This window comes from Lacerta agilis, chromosome 4, assembly GCF_009819535.1.
Source record: "Lacerta agilis isolate rLacAgi1 chromosome 4, rLacAgi1.pri, whole genome shotgun sequence".
NCBI lineage: Eukaryota > Metazoa > Chordata > Lepidosauria > Squamata > Lacertidae > Lacerta > Lacerta agilis.
In genome coordinates, this window is record NC_046315.1 from 18,853,328 (window position 1) to 18,872,828 (window position 19,501).

The window sequence follows — 19,501 nt, forward strand, 5'->3', positions numbered from 1 at the left end:
AACCAGAAGCGTTTGTAACCTGAGGCGTTTGTAACTCGAGGTACCACTGTAGCAATATTTTTCTGGCAGATGACTTGAGAATTGTGCATCATGACAGGGACGGTTGGCTGGAGGCGCCATTTTCTGCTCTGCCTCAGGCAGCAAAATGTCTTGGGCTGGTCTGATTGCGGATTACTGCAATCAATCCTATTTGACCAAACAACATAATCTAAATGAAAAAGTGAGCATTGTTTTTTTTAAAAGAATGCTGAAAATCACTGGAAATCGGTATTCTTTTTTTTTTTTCCTTCAGCACAGCTGAAAAGGATCCCACATCTTCATAAATGAGACTCTCATACTGGTGTTTATGGCGAGTCATGTTGACCAATCCTTGAGCCTGATTGTGCACTCCAGCTGAGGGCTGGCCAGGAAGGACAAAGGGGGAATGGGGTCCAGTTATGCCATATGGGTGCCTGGGATCTGCATGAGAAACTCAGAGACTAATTCCAGGAAAGGAAAGGATGCCAGCTATTGTGCCCATATGTTAAATCTTGTCAATGTGTATTAATGAATCGGAACCACCTCCTTCAAAAGCTACAGTTTATTTTTAATTGGCCATAAGAGGCAAAATATTGTGTGTGCTAAACTGTCAAAAGGTCGGTTTAGAAAAGGCAGCATTTTAGGGATATAACACCAACAAAAACAACAATACATATATAAATCACACCTCAAAAAAGCAGAGCCTTATCTTAAAGAATACAGTGATATCCGCTCTTTCCTTTCTTTCTGAAAAGCAATCTTCCCAAGTAGCAGAGTCACTTCGAAAGCGTGGGTCTATTTCATGATTCTTTGAAAGTAATATTTGTGCAATGGATTTGATACTGTTTGAACCAAATGAAAACGAGAGGACTGGCTCATAACTTCAATAGAAATGCTGCAATCGAATGTCCTTTTGTGCAGCTCACAATCCTTCTGATTGAGTGTGTGCAGGGGAACTTCCTAGTGAATTGTGTCCAGAGAAATCGTATCAAATCTAATGGGGGCGGGGAGGGAGAAGAGAATGGGGAAAAGAAAAGAACAGCAATTTGGCCTGCTTATAATTCCTTGCAATAAATACATGTGAATTCTGTTTGCTTACCTCCTTTGTTTATTGCCTTAGCATCAACCCTGCCATTGCTATTGTGACAGCTCATTCCTCAAAACAAGTTGTGTCAGCTCACTGGAGAGAGGAGGGGAGCACTTACATGTTGAGCAAGCTACACCTGCTAAGAGGAATGGTGGAAGGCACCAGTTGGGACCCCCCCCAAGGGAAACCCCAGAGGTTCCAGGGGATTGGTGGTGGGGCACTGAGGAGAGGGATCTTCAGAGGAAGAAGACTGGGAGGAAGTGATGGATGCTGAAGGGGCAGCAGAGTTTAGTGAGCAGTGAGAGCTTGTGACAGGGAGCAGTTCAGTGTCTGAGTAGAGGAGAGAAGTTAAGAGACTGCTGAAGAATCCCAGGAGTCTCCTCCTCCTGCTGTGACAAGCTCCCCTTTCCCCGGTCTCAAAGAACATGCAGAATAATGAAGAGAGCAGAACAGAGGCCAGATGTGCACAGACACAGTTTGAGACTGTTGGAAAACATCTGGGAGAGGAGGAGGCTGGCAACTGCGTCATAGGGACAAGACCAACTGGGAAGTGTTGCCGAGTTGTGTGTTGTTTCCTTGAATAAAGAGTTGACTGACAACAGAGCTCTGTTTCTTTTGTGATGACATGTGTCTGACTCCAGTCCCGACACCTGGTGTGCCTTTGGGATGTTTAGGTTTTGTAGACGTTGCACATGAACACATTTGCACGGTCCACTCTACACATGTTCTTTGGTAGCTCAGAGGTCATGAAAGGTGGTGTCAAGGGACATGAGCTGGCATAGCCAACCTAGTTCATTTTGTGAATATTATTTATTGAGTGATAAATTTATCCGCCACTGGATTGTAAAAAAACAAAAAACAAAAAACCAACCCACCTTCAAAGTGGAATATGACTTTTGCCAATTCGGGTTATCAGGACTGTTCACAAGGAAGGTCCCTTGGCTCCAGTGTGTGCATAGGCCAGCTCAAAAGCCTAAGCTGCCATTGATGCAATAAGGGCAAGAGCAAATCTCAGACTCATGTGACCTTCCAGTTTCTGTAGTTCAGCAATGGTGAGAAATGAATTGCATTTCAAAACATATGGAGGCCACCAGATTGGGGAAGGCTGTGGTAGATCCTATGACTGAGCTCACATGCACTGTCACACAAGCACATACACCCCAACGCATGTAATTCACCCTTGTGAACAGCCCACCACATGCCTGAAGCAAAGAGTCAAGTTTCAATGAAAAGGTCAAACTAAATGTAACTCTAACCCCATGAAAAACATGCAGCTATCCTATCTGGACAATGGTATAGTTAACAATGTCCACTTAGGCTTATAAACACACATATATTTCACATTCTAGTTACTCGGTATTAACTTGGAATTCTAGGAAATTTTGCCCAAGTGAAGAGTTCTGAAGAACCTTTTTCAAAATAAGTAATAAAGCTGAGAATCTTTGGCTTCAAAGCTGCTCACCGAGTACAGAAGCATAATGAATTAAGCATCTTAAAGAGGTATCCTGGAAAAAAAATACACTCAAGTTGAATAAAAGAAGACCAAGAAATCCCATAAGCCATGTTTGGCTTCCCACGAGTTCCACCAGAATGTTAAGTGGCAACTCACTCAATATTTAAACGGTATTCCAAGAAGGGTTTGATAGAGATATAAAAACAGGGAGCAGATAATGCATTCAACTTGATAAAAGAAACCAATCTAGAGGACGGAGATAATTTTAGAACTCTACCACTGATATAATCACCAGAACAGGAGCAGTTTAAAAGTTCACAATATTACCTGATAACAAGCCAATTTCAGTTTAATGCAGGAAATGCTATTGTAAAACCATTCCTTTCGTCCTTAGAGACAGGCACGAAAAAACAACCCATAAAAATGAAGTGCAGCTTCAGACTGCTGTTAAGTATAAATCCTTGTCTGGGAAATCTTCCACCCTATTTTCCCCATTATATCCGCAACCAAGAGTTCATTGCCTTGAACTCCTAAGCTGGCATACATTCTGCACTTGGACAGGTTGCATTGGGTGGGTGAGTGAAACCAAATCAAAAACATGATTGGAAAGGATCCTCTTCCATACCTTAATCGAAGAACTTTCTCCTAAGTTCAAAAGCACATTCTGATAATATGTTCAAAAACAGGCTATGTAAGTAGCCTTTAAAAGTATGTTATTTTACCAGGAGGCAGGCAGTAAATGCATATCTATATTCTGTGTAAATAATAAGCATTCAGTATTGCTCAGCAAGAATCAGGTGAGGCTCACGGAATTAATATGCCTCATCAAAAATTCAATCCCATGATCTTTTTTTTTAAGTGCCAAAAGTTTAAACTTGGCCATGGAAGCTACTAGATGCAGTTAACACTATAGTGTATAATGAGAAAATTATGGCATTTTATATGCAACTAAAAGAATACAGACAAGGTAGAACTCAACTCTTGCCCACTGAATACGTACATATGCAGGAAGAGCTGGTTTAGTGTAGTGGCTAAGATACTGAGCTGCGAATCAGAAGACCCCCAGTTTGAATCTCACCTCTGACATTAACTCAAGCCCTAAGTACACTATAGACTTAAAGCAGCAGCATGCCACCTTAAACAGTCCTGGCTTTCCACAAAGAATTATGGGAACTGTAGTTTGCTAGGGATGCTGAGAGTTCTTAGGAGGATAGTCTCCTCATGGAGGAAGAGGTAGCTATCAATGGCTGCCAGCCATGATGTCTATGCTCTTCCACCACAGCTGGAGGCAGTCATGCTTTTGAATACTAGTTGCTGGAGACCACAGGAGGGGAGAGGGCTCGTGTGCTTGGACCCTGCTTGAAGGCTTCCCACAGGCATCTGGTTGGCCATTGTGAGAACGGGATGCTGGACTAGATGGGCCATTTGTTTGCTCTAGCAGGTTCTTCCTATGTTCTTATGTGTGTTCTTAGGGGAAACCTATTCCCCTCCCATAGAATTCAGTTCCCAGAGTCCCTGCAAACAGAGACTGACTGTTAAACCAGCCGAAGAATTGGAGCTCTGGGAGGGGAATTGGGGCCCTTTTGCAAAGCTCAACACCTTTAACAAAATACAGTTCCCAGGATTCTTTGGGGGATGCTATGACTGTTCAAAGTGGCATGATGGTGCTTTTAATCTATAGTGCAGATGGGCCCTCACTTAAATGGCTTTAGTCAAACCACTAAGTGGTTTCTCAGCATAGCTGTCAAGTTTTACCTTTTCTCATGAGGAAGCCTATTTGGCATAATGGAATTTCCCTTAAAATAAGGGAGAACTTGACAGCTATGTTTCTCAGTCTCAGCCTCACCCCCTATTTTCAATAAGGGGGATAATAATATTGATTTGCCTTACAAAGGTATAACAACCATATGGGGTTGTTGAATAAATTGCTGCTATATAATGTATGTGAAGCACTTTGAACACTTAAAAAACACACAAATGATACACTATACAAATGATACATATTATTATTAAGGACCATTCTAAGGTGCTCCACTTTAAACACAGGTGCAGATTAGGGATGAGATGAATTGGTGAAGAAGGGAAGTTATTTTGCTTTTCCACCCAACCAGGTGAGAATTCTGCATGGAACAGATCTTGATGCATGCATTCCTCATTGTTAAGGCTATTGGTATGCTACTCTGTCTAGGTCTAGAAATGCGTGTGGATTGTGGGATGGGAAGGGATATTCTAGAACCAAATAGAAACATCTGAAGATTCACAAACTTTCTTCGGAAACACCATGGAGGATTCCACTAAGCACCACCTTAAGGATGCAGGTCACTATCTGGAGAATAAGTGCGGTTCCTGACAGTGCAGAGACCATTCATCCCTACACTAAATGTAACTTAAGATGTCTAGCAGCTCTGGGCTACAACATGGCACACCGGTGGACGTTAGCCCAATCAAAAATAGACTTCATGCATAGGATTCTGTTCATCATAGTCTTTTAGGGAATCTGAACCTGTATTTTGAAGGGATCAGGGGAGTCTTTGGGGGAGCTCTTCAACATAGTCCAGAATACTTTATGAGCAAGTAGAAGGCTACACATAGGCCCTAGCAATTGCTTACTCTGCTTCTGGCAATCTCTGTGTTGCAATGGATATATCAAGGTATGCAAAATAATGAGCATGTATATGTATTGGTGGATGTGGTCTCTTGCTCCCCCATACAGCACTAATGTTCTGTAACGTATATCCATTACATCAGATCCATGTGTGGGCAACTGTTTCTTCATGGTGTACATATGCTGGATTGGGTGAATATGTATAAACTGGGATAAGCTATTTGGAATATATGTATGCCCATAAGATTTTTCCTTATTTACATTGTAAGTGTGCTTAAGTCAATAGGCTGTGTGCGCAAAGATCTGTGTGCAGCATCATTTGAATACCTGCATGCCTACTCACTGTGTAACATGTAGGTTGATTTTTTTTTTAAAGCCAACTAGGAAATTCAGCCAAAAGAATACTGCTATCATGCTCACTGCATGCACTGAGGATTTCAGCTTTTGGCTTCTCTTGTTTTCTACTGCTTAATCCCATATTTGAAATCAGATACCATAAATCAGTGTTATTAATGATTAGCTGTCATGGCACTTAGTATTTGGAGTTGGGAGGCTGTGGGCGCCTCTACCAGCTACAAGCCAGGCTGTTAGCAAAGTTCAGTGGCCACTGGGCGAACTTCTGCAGACTGCTCCTCCTTCAAGGGAAAAGAGGTCCTTTTAAGTTGCAAACGGGATGGCATGGTCTCTTTTTATCGAGGTGGCCTTGCACTGCAGACACAATCGCAGCGCTCATGGTGCTCCAGTTGAATATCGATCAGTGCCATATTGTTCTTGGTTCTGCCCCTCCTCCTGATGTGACCTGCTTCAGGGATGAACCTCAACACCTGGGAAGGAAAGCAGACGCTTTGTCAGTGGCATTGGAACACCGGAAGCTGCCTTATGTGGAGTCAGACTATTGGTCCATCTAACTCAGTATTGTCTACACTGACTGCCAGTTGCTTTGAGGAACCAGTTTTCTCCAGCTCTACCTGGAGACTCCAGGGATTGAACCTGGCAGCTTTTGCTTGCAAGGTAGATGCTACACCACTGAGCTATGGTCCTTTGACAATGTGCATGCAAGGCCCTCCCCCACCCAATGTGGTAGGAAAGATGTAACCACAAGAGAATGGTCAAGGCGTGGGCTTGACCAATGTTTTGTTAAGCTTTGTATTTGGCAACACATAACTGTGAGCTCTCCATGGTTCTGACAAGCTGCCTTTTTGCCTTGCTACTCTGCTTGTGATCTGGCAGTGCCTTACTGGATTTGACTGAACTTCGAAGCTAGCCTTGCTGTGATTCTCCTCTTTGGGATGTGGCCTCTGTCCTATGAGCACCAACTGAGTCCTCCATGTGACCCTAAGCTGGAAGAACATGGGACAGCACTCTTCTTGCTTGTGTTGCATCAAGGTTTTAAAACCTTCCTATATAGGAAGGCTATTGACCTTCAGGTGCTGAATTTTATCTTTCAAGGTTTTTTTAATGGTGTCTCTTACTTCAGCTTCCCACCCCCGACCCAATTGTTCTTTCTGTATAATACTGCTGTTTTATTGCATCACTATTTTGTAAGCCACCTTGAAGTATATGATAGGGTATACCCGGTAAATCAGGAGTGTGCACCAACCACAACATTTGGTTTATACCCCAATCTGGCTCTTCAGAAACAGTCCTATTTGGTCTGACGTGAGTACTTTGGTGGCTACCTGGTTTGGTTCTGGCTTGAAGCCAAATCCCAATATGGAAATTGATCCAATTTAACATTGAGCCAGTGGCAGGCCAGAGAGCAGGGCATATAAAGCAGATCTTAATGCTTGGGAAGGTTCTTAGAGGCAGAGGCAGACCTTCAATATCCTGCCTCTCAGTTGTTTAAGGGTCAATACCAGCACTCTAAATTGGACTCAGAAACAAACTGGTAACCAGAAGTAAACGGTGCAGGATTGTTGTAATACGTACTGACTATCTTGCCCCTTGCAGTCAATTGCATAGGATGCTCAGGAAGTAGCCTGTGTACCAGAGCCCTGGAATCCCCACATATCCAAGGTGGTAGGTGCCTTGGAGTACATTTGTTGCAATGCATGCAGGGATACATGCTACATAGCACGGCTGAGGAGCCTTAGCCCAGAAGCAAAATGCAGCTCTCCAGGCCTTCACTTGGGATTGATGCTCTCTCGGAGAAGGCGAACTCCAAGACCCCTGAGCATCTCCCAGGAGGCCCCTTCTGGAATGGGATGTCCCTTCACTCCAGAGTGCCTTTCTGCGACCCTCCTCGTATCAGAAGAGCACACACGTCTTCTAGCATCACGCAGCAAGAAGAAGGAAACATCTGTATATCTAAACTACGTTTTATTTACAGTCTATATACAGAGACTCCATGTTTCACGTCTGTGTTCTCCAAGCTCTGGCAGAACAAGAAGACTGCACACAGCAGAAGTGAAACTACACCACATTACAATAACACTCTCAGACGGAAGAGATAAGACAGTCTTCCGTTCTCACACACTCTCTCAGACACTCCTGTGATTTAAACTAATACACTAGCACAGCATTGGGTACACAAAATCCTGAAATACAGCACGGCTGGGGAGCCTTTAGCCCAGAAGCAAAATGCAGCTCTCCAGGCCTCCAGCAATACTCTTCACCTTGCCTCCTTAAGTGTTTTTGCCTGGCTAGAAGTTGTCCATCAACTCTGATGATGCCTCTTGCTTGTCTGGATGAAGAATAGAGGTGTGTGTTTATGTGTATGTGTGCAGATATCCTGAGGTAAAATATGCATTGATTGTTCCACCCACGTTTGCATCTGGCCCCTCCCAGCACTAGCCTGTGGCCCCTGACAGGTCGCCCAAGATCAAATGTGGCCCTTGGCTTGAAAAAGCTTCTCCGCCCTTGCTCTGTAGGCATCACCTCTTCCACATGCAGCTTTTTGAGTGGAGAAGATGGATCATGCTCAAGCCCTTTCTCAAAATCTAATTAAAGTGAAATGCACTTTGAAATGCACCAGCATTGTTCAGCGAACGCGGCTTTTTCAAATGAAAATACATGCAAAGGGATGAGGATCTGCCCAGCATTTAAGCCAGCAGACCTCTTGACAGTTTAGGGATTTTGTCTTCTCTGTATTTTCTGTTAAGAAACATGAGCACAGTATATGCACTTTGCTGATAACGGGAGAGAAATGAATTGGCAGGCACTTTCCCATCCAAGGCCGGAAAGCAGTGTTTGAACAACACAGAAATTGGGCGGCTTTACTAAGTGATCAAGGGACTGATGCTTAACATTTCAATCCAAGCTTCCATCTAATAGTCTTAGGCTCAGGTTTATTCTGCAGACCTGAAAAGATGAAAAAGGCAAGGTCACCTGCCATAGTCACGGTATATTAAAGGGAACTCTGTGTATTTAAAATAAAAGCTCACATTTGCATGTTGCAGGCATGAGGTTTGCTCAAATGTGCAAGCCTACTGAAAGGAAGCTGCCTAATATGGAGCCTATTCTTCGACAGCGAATACAACTGGGACCTGAAGCAAAAAATTGCAGTGTATCCTTCTCACCTCCTAACATGAGTGCTCCTGTTCAGGGTTCCAGCCAGCCAGCCAGCCAGCCAGCCAGCCAGCCAGCCAGCCAGCCAAGTGTCCTCTTTCAGGATACTATAAATTGCTAGAGGCTGGTGCAGAATATTACCTACCCTACCTTCCCAGTTTTCCATTTTCCTTTTCAATGAACTATCAACATTTTGAGGCTAGCGAAGATGCTCAGTCCTCATTTGCCCCCCTTAGGCTTTCAAATGTTTTTGTTTACTTCTGTAAACCTCAGAGGTCCACTGAGCAGACTGATACTTTCCTCTTGTTTCCTCCCGCTTCCCACAGGCATCTGGCTGTCCAGAGAACAGGGATGCTGGGCTAGGCTGGCCATTGGCCTGATACTGCAGGCTCTTTTTAGGATCGCCTGTTGTTTTTCAGTGGTCCTATTTGAGATCCGCTTCTGGTGGCAATCACAACCTGAGTTTGCTATTAGAGGGATTAGCGAAGCTTGGGCTGATGCTCATTTGTTGTTGTTCAGTCGTTCAGTTGTGTCCGACTCTTCGTGACCCCATGGACCAGAGCACGCCAGGCACGCCTATCCTTCACTGCCTCTCGCAGTTTGGCCAAACACATGTTAGTAGCTTCGAGAACACTGTCCAACCATCTCATCCTCTGTCATCCCCTTCTCCTTGTGCCCGCCATCTTTCCCAACATCAGGGTCTTTTCTAGGGAGTCTTCTCTTCTCATGAGGTGGCCAAAGTACTGGAGCCTCAACTTCAGGATCTGTCCTTCTGATGCTCATAGCATGGAGCATTGATGTGTGTGTTTGTGAATCCTGTTTGCTGTGCACATCCCAACAATGTCATCCCCAACACACATATTCTTTGAACACCCTAGACAAGTACAGATGTAACTTTGAACCACCATAATAGCTTTACAAGTGCAAGTCACAGTGAACCCTGGGCTTGCCCGCTCTCCTCTCCCCACTGCTCACCTTCAATGTGGTTTCTGACCTCTTTCTAGAGTATGTGCTAGAGGAGAGCATGGGAGAATGGGATGCACAAGCTTGGGGGGGGGAGGCTAATATCATATCTGAGTGCACCCCAGATCTGTGTTCTCCATTATGCAGACTTAGAGCCAATTCACACTTCGGTGAACATGTTTGACCTCTGTGCAGACAGAGGGTGGCGCACACAGTGCTTCATTTCATCCCTTCTCTTCCTCCCTCCTGAGCTCTCAAGAAAACCTGAGGAAATTTGGGGAAACAGAGAGAAAATTCTTTCCTGACCTCATATGAGGAAAGGGTAGTTCAGGGACTCTGCTAAGTAATTGCTTTGGACTTTACCATCCGTAGGACGTTAAGTACGAAGTAAGGATAGGGCTTGACAGACGAACGGGAAGGAAAAGAGAACTGCACCACAGAAAATATTCCTCCCCTCATCCCTTCATATATCAGAGATTGAATCAATCCTGTATACGGAGCCCTGCTAATAAAAAAACTAGATGGGAAATGCGACTGTTGAGCCAGATACAGTGTTTATAAGAATGTAAAAGATGATGATGGCCTTTTAAAGGTTCTCATAGAATTGATTATATGGGAAAGGCAGGTGAATGTGATGCAGGTCTGAGCTTCCTGCCTTGTAACTTTATTGAAGGATATCAAAGGGCTGTTCTTGTGACACATTTCCTCGGGTGATAAATGCTCTGGGCTTTTAATGCAACCTGCATCTCACTTCCTGACCTTGTTTGGAATTCAGGTGACTATGGAGAAATCTGGGGTCACTAAACATGCTTGAGAATGAAAAGGCTGAGTAAAGTCCTCTCTCTTTTTAAGTCGATGATTAATTTCTCGGCTTTTAACCAACCAATATTTTTTAACCTATGCATCTAAAAAAGAAAGAAAAACGAGCCATTTTCTCTTCTAAGAAGGTGGTGCTGGATCAGACCAATAGCCTATCTAGTCCTGCCCTCACAATAACCAACCCAGATGTCTATGCAAGCAGGACCTGAGTGCCACAGAAATCTCCTCTCCTGTGGTCTCCAGCAACTGGCACTCACAAGCTGCCTGGGGCTGGTGGGAATTAGACATCTGGACAGACAAAGAATTCCCATCCCTGTAATGGAGGCCTTGATGGTGGGGCACACTTGAAAAAAATCTATACAAAGTTACAACCATTAATATTGGTTGGAAAATAAAAAAGTGACAAAAGAAAAATGTTCAGATTAGGCTTCTATTCCAAATTATATCCACGTTGCATTGCATATTTTTACAGTTTTGGATTGTGAACTGCCCTAGGAGAAATATTTTTGAAGGGCAGTACACAAATGTCTTATATAAAATATTCTGCTGTATAACATTGAACGTTTTGTACATGCAATACATTTGCCCATCTGTATGAAGGCCTCTTAATGAGTTCGAGTATATGGCCACACTATGCATTCAGAGGTGGCACAGTCCCTTGAGACTTGTCCCATTGTGCCTCTTGCTCAGTGTTGGAATTGATCCCAGGAAAGGAAAGACAGGAGTTCCTCTCAGCAGCCCCTCTTGCCCTTGCTGATACCCTTTTTTAAATGAGAGGAAATGGCTAGATAAATGTGGAACAAAGCTAGGGATGAGTGCTTAGCCCTAGGATTCAGAAAAAAAATCAAGACTTTTGCCTGGGAAAAATGTGCTGGACTAACATCACTCTGGTCTTTCATGTACCCAATATAGATTAAACTTCACAGTGCCTATTAATTCTAATATCCAAATCTATGTTCATTGTACGGTTAATTCATCCCTAAAGGATACATTTACATTTAAATTTACAAAAGCCAGGTCATTCGAAGCTAAAGCTAGAACATTGTCCTTAATTAATTCCAGTCTGCAAGATAAAAAGAATGGAAGGAATTAATAGCAATTCCTGTGGTGGACTCGGTGAGCAAATTCCCTCTCCTGCACCACACACACACACACACACACACACACAGAGGTTTTCTCATCTGGTGGAACTCAGGTATCTCTCCCCATCATGCCTACCCAGTGGCCAAATAATCTGTTATCCTGGACCTTTAATATTCACCATAAATCACCACCATTAGATTAATATCTGGGTGCTGCATAAACATCCCCCCCAAAAGTAGAGCTGCCCTGTTTTCATTTTCACTCAAGATGCAGCTAGTTTACAATGCTGCTAAAATAAAGCCTCCCCTCCACATCCCATTTCAATAAACCTGTACAGAGATGAGCTCTCAGGTGTTTAACTTTTTAAATTAAGAGCCTGTGTTAGAAATTTTGAAATCCCATCAATATGATGTTTAGTAAGGAAGGGGAAATGGGGAGCAGTTGAATTCAGGCCCCCGAATCCCTTCCAGCAGCTGCTTGGTGAGATTGGTATTTTTAGGGTTGCCATATTCCAAAAAGAAAAATTCCTGAAACCCGCAAAATTGTTGAGCTTTTGTAAGAAAGCCCAACCTCTCATGATTTTTGAGCTTTTGAAGCTCTTTTACACTGCTTTTTCCATCGTGTTGACATACATCCGGGTTTCCCCTGACATTTTGCCAGGACATTTCAGGATTTCTCCTGACATATCCTTGAGAGCCAGTGTGGTGTAGTGGTTAAGAGTGGTAGACTCGTAATCTGGTGAACTGGGTTCGTGTCTCCGCTCCTCCACATGCAGCTGCTGGGTGACCTTGGGCTAGTAACACTTCTTTGAAGTCTCTCAGCCCCACTCACCTCACAGAGTGTTTGTTGTGGGGGAGGAAGGGAAAGGAGAATGTTGTCCGCTTTGAGACTCCTTTGGGTAGTGATAAAGCGGGATATCAAATCCAAATGGCTATATGAGTACAACCTGGCTGCTGAATCAAACTGGGGAATAAGGTCTGCAATATCCATTAGTGCAGAGGCGGGCAACTTATTTCCACTGAAGGCTGCATTCCCTTGGGGATAAGCTGTTGGGAGCCACAAAACAGCAGTGGGTTGGGATAGAGGCGGAAGTGTGTGGGGCCACCCCTTTGCCTCTCTTTCTACCATCCCTTCCTCTCTCTCTTTCTGCCCCCCCCCCCCGTTCCTCCTCCACCACTGCCCAGTTGACGTGTAATGATTAATCATAGGTTGGGTTTGTTCTGTTTTGGTTTGTTCCTTAATGTTCACTGTTTTGCATGAAATAAAGGGGTTTAAAAAGGGGGGAGAAGAATATGGGGTGTGTTTTTGTCATTAGAGTAGTTTAAACACTGAGACCACTTCTCTCCTGTAGATGCTTAATAAATCACCTTCCTGAGTCTTGCAATTTGAACAATCCATATCCTCTGTTGGGGGAAGCTGAAGAGCAGGGAGAGGAAATAATTGAGCTGGAAAATGTTCATTGCCATGCTCTCTCTCTCTCCCATTTCGTTAGGGTTTGTAGGAATATTTAACTTTATTTAAATGATTGATTATGTAATCATTTATTAGAAATATTAAATTTACAACCGTACCTTGGATCATGAACGCATTGCGAGTAGAACGTTTTGGCTCCCGAACGCCGCAAACCCAGAAGTGAATGTTCCAGTCTGCAAACGTTCTTTGGAATCCGAATGTCCAATGCTACTTCTGCAGCTTCTCATTGGCTACAGGAGCTTCCTGCAGCCAATTGGAAGCTGTGCCTTGGTTTCCAAATGTTTTTGAATTTGAACGGACTTCCGGAACGGATTCCGTTCGACTTTCGAGGTTCCACTGTATGTTTCTTTTAGAAATTGTAAAGCAATAATGACAATTGCTGCAGCACTGTTGTAGTAGATTCCATTGAATACCTTCCTATATTCTTGCTAAGAAGAATAATAAAAACTAAAAATAATAAATGAATAACTAAATTGCGTTACCAAGGAGAGTTGGTATGTGTGTGTGAAAAAGTAAACATCTAGGAGGGCTTGATTTTAAAACACAGATCATCTTGAGCCTAGAAGACCATAGATGTAAGTAAAGACTGATGTACCTCATGATATTTTTTCACCAATTTTCCTGCTGTACACGTGCAAGATTTCCAGTTCATGAAACCACAGCCACAGTTCCCCCCACAGCGCTGGACGAGAAGACAGCGTGGAAAGAAAACAACATTGGTTTGCTTCAGTTCCTCCCTTATGTTGACAGAATAATTCCTTGGAGTGCAGCTGTATCGCTTCACATCGTCATTCAACCTATCCAAGTCAACTGAAATGGAAAAGGAGAGATAGAGATGACATTTGTAAAGAAAACTTATTTGTTTAATACATTTCTAACCTGTCCTTCCTCATAAGGTCTCGGGGCAGGCGCGCGAGGGGGGGCACAATACAAATTGCAATTCCTAAAATAGATAAAGCTCTAAAACCAAAAGGAACAGGTAAAATGATGGAATAGTACAAACCTTAAAATCACAACACATATAAAGCTAATAAAATCTTAGAACTGGCAGCATGCTTCCACATGTATAATTCACTTCCGCAAGATATAGTGGTGACCAGCTCAGACAGCTTTAAAATAAGAATAGGTCAATTTCATAGAATCATAGAATCATCGAGTTGGAAGAGACCACAAGGGCCATCTAGTCCAACCCCCTGCCAAGCAGGAAACACCATCAAAGCATTCCTGACAGATGGCTGTCAAGCCTCTGCTTAAAGACCTCCAAAGAAGGAGACTCCACCACACTCCTTGGCAGCAAATTCCACTGTCGAACAGCTCTTACTGTCAGGAAGTTCTTCCTAATGTTTAGGTGGAATCTTCTTTCTTGTAGTTTGAATCCATTGCCCCGTGTCCGCTTCTCTGGAGCAGCAGAAAACAACCTTTCACCCTCCTCTATATGACATCTTTTTATATATTTGAACATGGCTATCAGATCACCCCTTAACCTCTTCTCCAGGCTAAACATACCCAGCTCCCTAAGCCGTTTATGGAAGATGAGACCAGCAATGGCTAACAGTCATGAGGGTTATGTTCTGCCTCTACTGTTAGTGTGCCTTTGAATACCATTTAATGGAAATAACACTATTGCACCCAGGTTTTGCATGTGGCCTCCCCACAGGCATCTGGTTGGCAACTGTGAGAACAGGATGCTGGACTTGATGGGCCTTTGGCCTGATCCAGCAGGTTCTTCTTATATTATCAAACAATACTAACCTGTTCAGCCCAGTATGCCAGCTCTGAAGGCCTTCTGGCGGTTCCCTCACTGCAAGAAGTGAGGTTACAGGGAACCAGGCAGAGGGCCTTCTTGGTAGTGGCGCCCACCCTGTGGAACGCCTTCCCATCAGATGTCAAGGAAATAAAGAACTATCTGACTTTTAGAAGGCATCTGAAGGTAGTCCTGTTTAGGGAAGTTTTAAATGTTTGATGTTTTATCACATGGTGGTGGTGGTGGTGGTGATGACGATGTTGGGAGCTGCCCAGAGTGGCTGGGGAAACCCAGCTAGATGGGTGGGGAATTAATTGTGTGTTCACACAAGAGTCAGATATTTGGTTTGGTTTTTGGCAGAAATTTAGGCCACAACTTTATTGATTACAACCAAGTGAGTGGTTGCATAGGTTCTGGTTCGACTATCTCCCTGCACCCTTGCAGGCAACGCTGTCCCAGAGCCATGTTCTAAGGACAGCCAAGGATGAACACCAGGGACAGCTGATGGAAGGAGCACCAAACAGCCGACCTGATGTCCCCTGGACTCGGGCACGGGCTGGAACCCTTTCAGGGAATGCCAAACCAGTGAGTCCCTGGATTCCTCTAGCGGAATATCCTTCATTTGCATAGGCGTGGCCACGTCACGTGCCATGCCTATCAACTGAACCAGAGCCTATCCACAACTTACAAGTTGTGACTATTTGCTACATAGCAAGTGAAACCCAAATGGCACCAGCCAATCAGCCAAGTGGGGAAAATTCCTGTCGTGCCCCTGCCTCAAGAGCAGACGACACATGACGGCATAGCAAGGTCAAGCGCAAGCCCTAAATATAGGGAGAGGTGGGTGGGTGTTCCGATGTGAAAGCCCCAAAGAGGAACCTCAGTAGCCTCGCATGGGCTTATATAGGTCCCGCGTTGCTGCTCTTTTGTGACACCCCATTGGTCAGATTGCACCCCAGCAACACGGGACCAACCTATCAGGGGTTGTGGCTGATTCCAGATTACCCCTCACAACACCAGGTCAGGTGGCCAGGTCACACCGCAACACATGCCCTCTTTTATGGAGAACACGCTTAATAATAATAATAATAATAATAATAATAATAAATTACAAATGCTCAAATGTGTTTCTACCTGTTGTCCATAACACAAAGACCACGCAAAATGCATCCCATCCATCCCCATTATCAGTATGGATGGATGAATCTGTTCATTTGTGGTCTGTGTCACTTTTGCATGCTTTTACCCATAATATCCATTTCTGCTTTAAGCAACCCCTTTTTATAAATCTTCTCAAGTAGTATTTAAATACATATTTTAATGTATATTTTAATACTGTTTAAATGTGTATTTTTCTCAAAATATACATCAAAAGGTGTGATTTACCTCAAAGAATGTTTCTCAAGGTACATATTTCTCAAAATAATTACGTAAAGGTGTGATTTCTCTTAATGAACATATTTTAAGGTAAATGTTTTCCATAATATATATTCAAATAGGCGATGTCTCTCAAAGTACTTATTTACATGTGCAATTTTATCTCAGGATATGCATTTTAATATCTGTTTTATCTCTAAATACATATTTAAATACATTAATTCAAGATACATATTTTAAAATGGCTGCTAAGAACATTCGAAAAAGTGCAACATCAACTGTATATTAATTCTGCTTTGTGCATTGTCCAAGAGGTGTGGATCATGTACTTTCATACTGGAACCATGCAAGGATCAAATTCCTTCATCCATCAAAGAGGGCTGGCTAAAGACATTTTGCTGAGGTGAAGTACAAGAAAGCATCCTTCCCACTCATATGTGCTGAAGGTGACTGCACTGGTAGCTAGCAGGCCAGCTCAAGTAGGAAATGGTGGCTCTGAGAATCCTCAAAACCATCATTTCCTGAAGAAATCAAGACATTTGTGATCTTCCTAGTAGGCAACGGTGGTCCTGAGTCTGAATTTGTTGGTTGGGGAACCAAGGCCTTCCTCCATTCACCGAAAAATAAAGGTTGCAGGAGGGTTTGCTTGCGAAGGGTGGGATAGGGAGAGAACTAGCAGACAGAGGGAGGGGTTGGGAACCAGTGGCCCTCCCAATGTTCCAGTTACAGGTAGGTAGCTGTCTTGGTCTGCCATAGTCAAAACAAAATAATAAATAATAAAAATTCCTTCCAGTAGCACCTGAGAGCCAGTGTGGTGTAGTGGTTAAGAGCGGTAGACTCGTTATCTGGTGAACCGGGTTCGCGTCTCTGCTCCTCCACATGCAGCTGCTGGATGACCTTGGGCTAGTCACACTTCTCTGAAGTCTCTCAGCCCCACTCACCTCACAGAGTGTTTGTTGTGGGGGAGGAAGGGAAAGGAGAATGTTAGCCGCTTTGAGACTCCTTCGGGTAGTGAAAAGCGGGATATCAAATCCAAACTCTTCTTCTTCTTCTTCTTCTTCTTCTTCTTCTTCTTCTTCTTCTTCTTCTTCTTCTTCCCAATGTTGTTGAACTTTAACTTCAATCATCCCCCGATGGCTAGAACTAATGGGAGTTGGAATCCCAATTAGGATTCCTAGATGTGTGGAGATGTGTGTATGTTGCTTGCACTTCATTGCAGGAAAAGGGGAAGAAAAGTACATTTGCCAAATAAAATATGGAACTGCATATTCCCTCTGCAATTGCACTGTGTGTTATTGGCATCCAGTACAGAATACAGTATCCCAATGAACTCCGTTCTTGTCCTTAAAAAAATAAAAACACATACCAAGTTTCTAGACCATAAGGCTACAAGATAGCCTTAAAGGTACGGAGGGAACTCCTAGTGGATTTTCAGAAATGTGCTTTTTGTGGGGATGTGCATGGGTGGTGGAAGGAAGGAAGCTAGATAGGATTTGCAGTGGTCTAGGGATGACATTAAATCTAAGATCAATTGTCACTGGTCCCATCACCTCCTGGCAAATAGAAGGGGAAGAAATGGAGGCAGTGAGAGATTTTACTTTCTTGGGTTCCATGATCACTGCAGATGGTGACAGCAGTCATGAAATTAAAAGATGCCTGCTTCTTGGGAGAAAAGCAATGACAAGCCTAGACAGCATCTTAAAAAGCAGAGACATCACCTTGCCGACAAAGGTTTTCCCAGTAGTGATGTACGGAAGTGAGAGCTGGACCATAAAGAAGGCTGATTGCTGAAGAATGGATGCTTTTGAATTATGGTGCTGGAGGAGACTCTTGAGAGTCCCATGGACTGCAAGAAGATCAAACCTATCCATTCTGAAGGAAATCAGCCCTGAGTGCTCACTGGAAGGACAGATCCTGAAGCTGAGGCTCCAGTACTTTGGCCACTTCATGAGAAGAGAAGACTACCTGGGAAAGACCCTGATGTTGGGAAAGATTGAGGGCACAAGGAGAAGGGGACGACAGAGGATGAGATGGTTGGACAGTGTTCTCGAAGCTACCAAGATGAGTCTGACCAAACTGTGGGAGGCAGTGGAAGACAGGAGTGCGTGGCGTGCTCTGGTCCATGGGGTCACGAAGAGTCGGACACGACTAAATGACTAAACAACATTACAACATGTAGCAATTCCCTATGCATATCTCACTATGAACATTCACCCCTGTTTTCCCCAAAGTGCAAGAATCTCTACAAAGAAGTATGTATTGCTTGAGATCTAACCACAAAATCAATGGGAGTTACTAGTGCACTCAAGCACTGAAAGCAAAGTCACCCTAGTGTACATAGCAAACAGTGAGGAGAATAGAAAGCTATTGATTTCTTCTCCCAAACAGATGAAACTTAGTGCTCTGTTGTTATTTTTCAGAGCTACTGCCTCTCAGGCCTGACCCTTCAAGCTAATCCCACTTAAAAGGAAGAACAGTGCTTTCCAAACAGCTTCCCCCCCCCAGGTTTTTCCCCCCCCTAATTGTGCCCATATCTCCTCTCTCCATTGCTGTCACCAAAACACTCCCAATGTCAGCCATCATTGCTATCTGCTTACCCAGATCAAGACAGATTCAGAAGCACCCTGTACCACCAACCACCTTGTCCACTCAGTCTCAAGCACTAGTCTTCAACCCAGAGGAGGGGACCCATAGCCCTGCAGTTGTTGTTGGCCTACAACTCCCATCACCTCTGTCCGTTGATGATGCTGGCTGGGGCTGATGGGTGTTAGAGCCCAACAACATCTGGAGGGCCATAGGTTTCCCTTTTCTCCCTTTTCCCTTCCAATTTTATTTCTCTCCCATGGAGAAATCTTAGGAGGAACCCAAGTCTTCTCCAAATGTTCCCCAAGAAAGCATGGGATTGGAAAATCAGGACCCTTGATTCAATGAGATGGGAGTTTACTCACCAGTCACAGAAAACAACAACAACTGCAGCCATAGATTCCATGCAGGGCTGTAGTTTCAAGAAAGCTGTTTTAAAAAGTTTAACTAAAACGAGTTTGCCAAGAGTAAATGAATCATAGAATCATAGAACTGTAGAACTGTACAGGACCCTGAGGCTCGTCTAGCTCAATCCCCTGCAATGTAGGAATCTCAACTAAAGCATCCATGACAGATGGCCATCCAACCTCTGCTTAAAAACCTCTAAGGAAAGAGAGTCCACAGTCTTATTCATAAGTAACAGAAAGAAAGTTTACTCACAATCAGGCATAGCACAGTGTGATCCCTGAAGGCAGGCTTTCGGCTTAAAGTTTCAAACATATACAAAAAGGTTTACCCCGTAAGGGAGATTTACCTAGTGACTGCAGGCTAGCAGTCCAGCAGTTCACA

General features: G+C 43.7%; 1 protein-coding gene across 1 annotated transcript in view; it reads right to left on the minus strand.

Moving 5' to 3' along the window:
* Positions 1–5,536: 5,536 nt before the first annotated feature.
* Positions 5,537–19,501, minus strand: part of PDGFD (platelet derived growth factor D) — a 135,273-nt gene continuing 121,308 nt past the window's right edge. The window contains exons 6-7 of the mRNA XM_033146198.1: positions 13,604–13,818; positions 5,537–5,987 (exon numbers count right to left, since the gene is read on the minus strand). Of these exons, the coding sequence (XP_033002089.1) occupies positions 5,853–5,987; positions 13,604–13,818 (350 nt within the window). The 3' untranslated portion in view covers positions 5,537–5,852. The remainder of the gene's footprint in view (positions 5,988–13,603; positions 13,819–19,501) is intronic.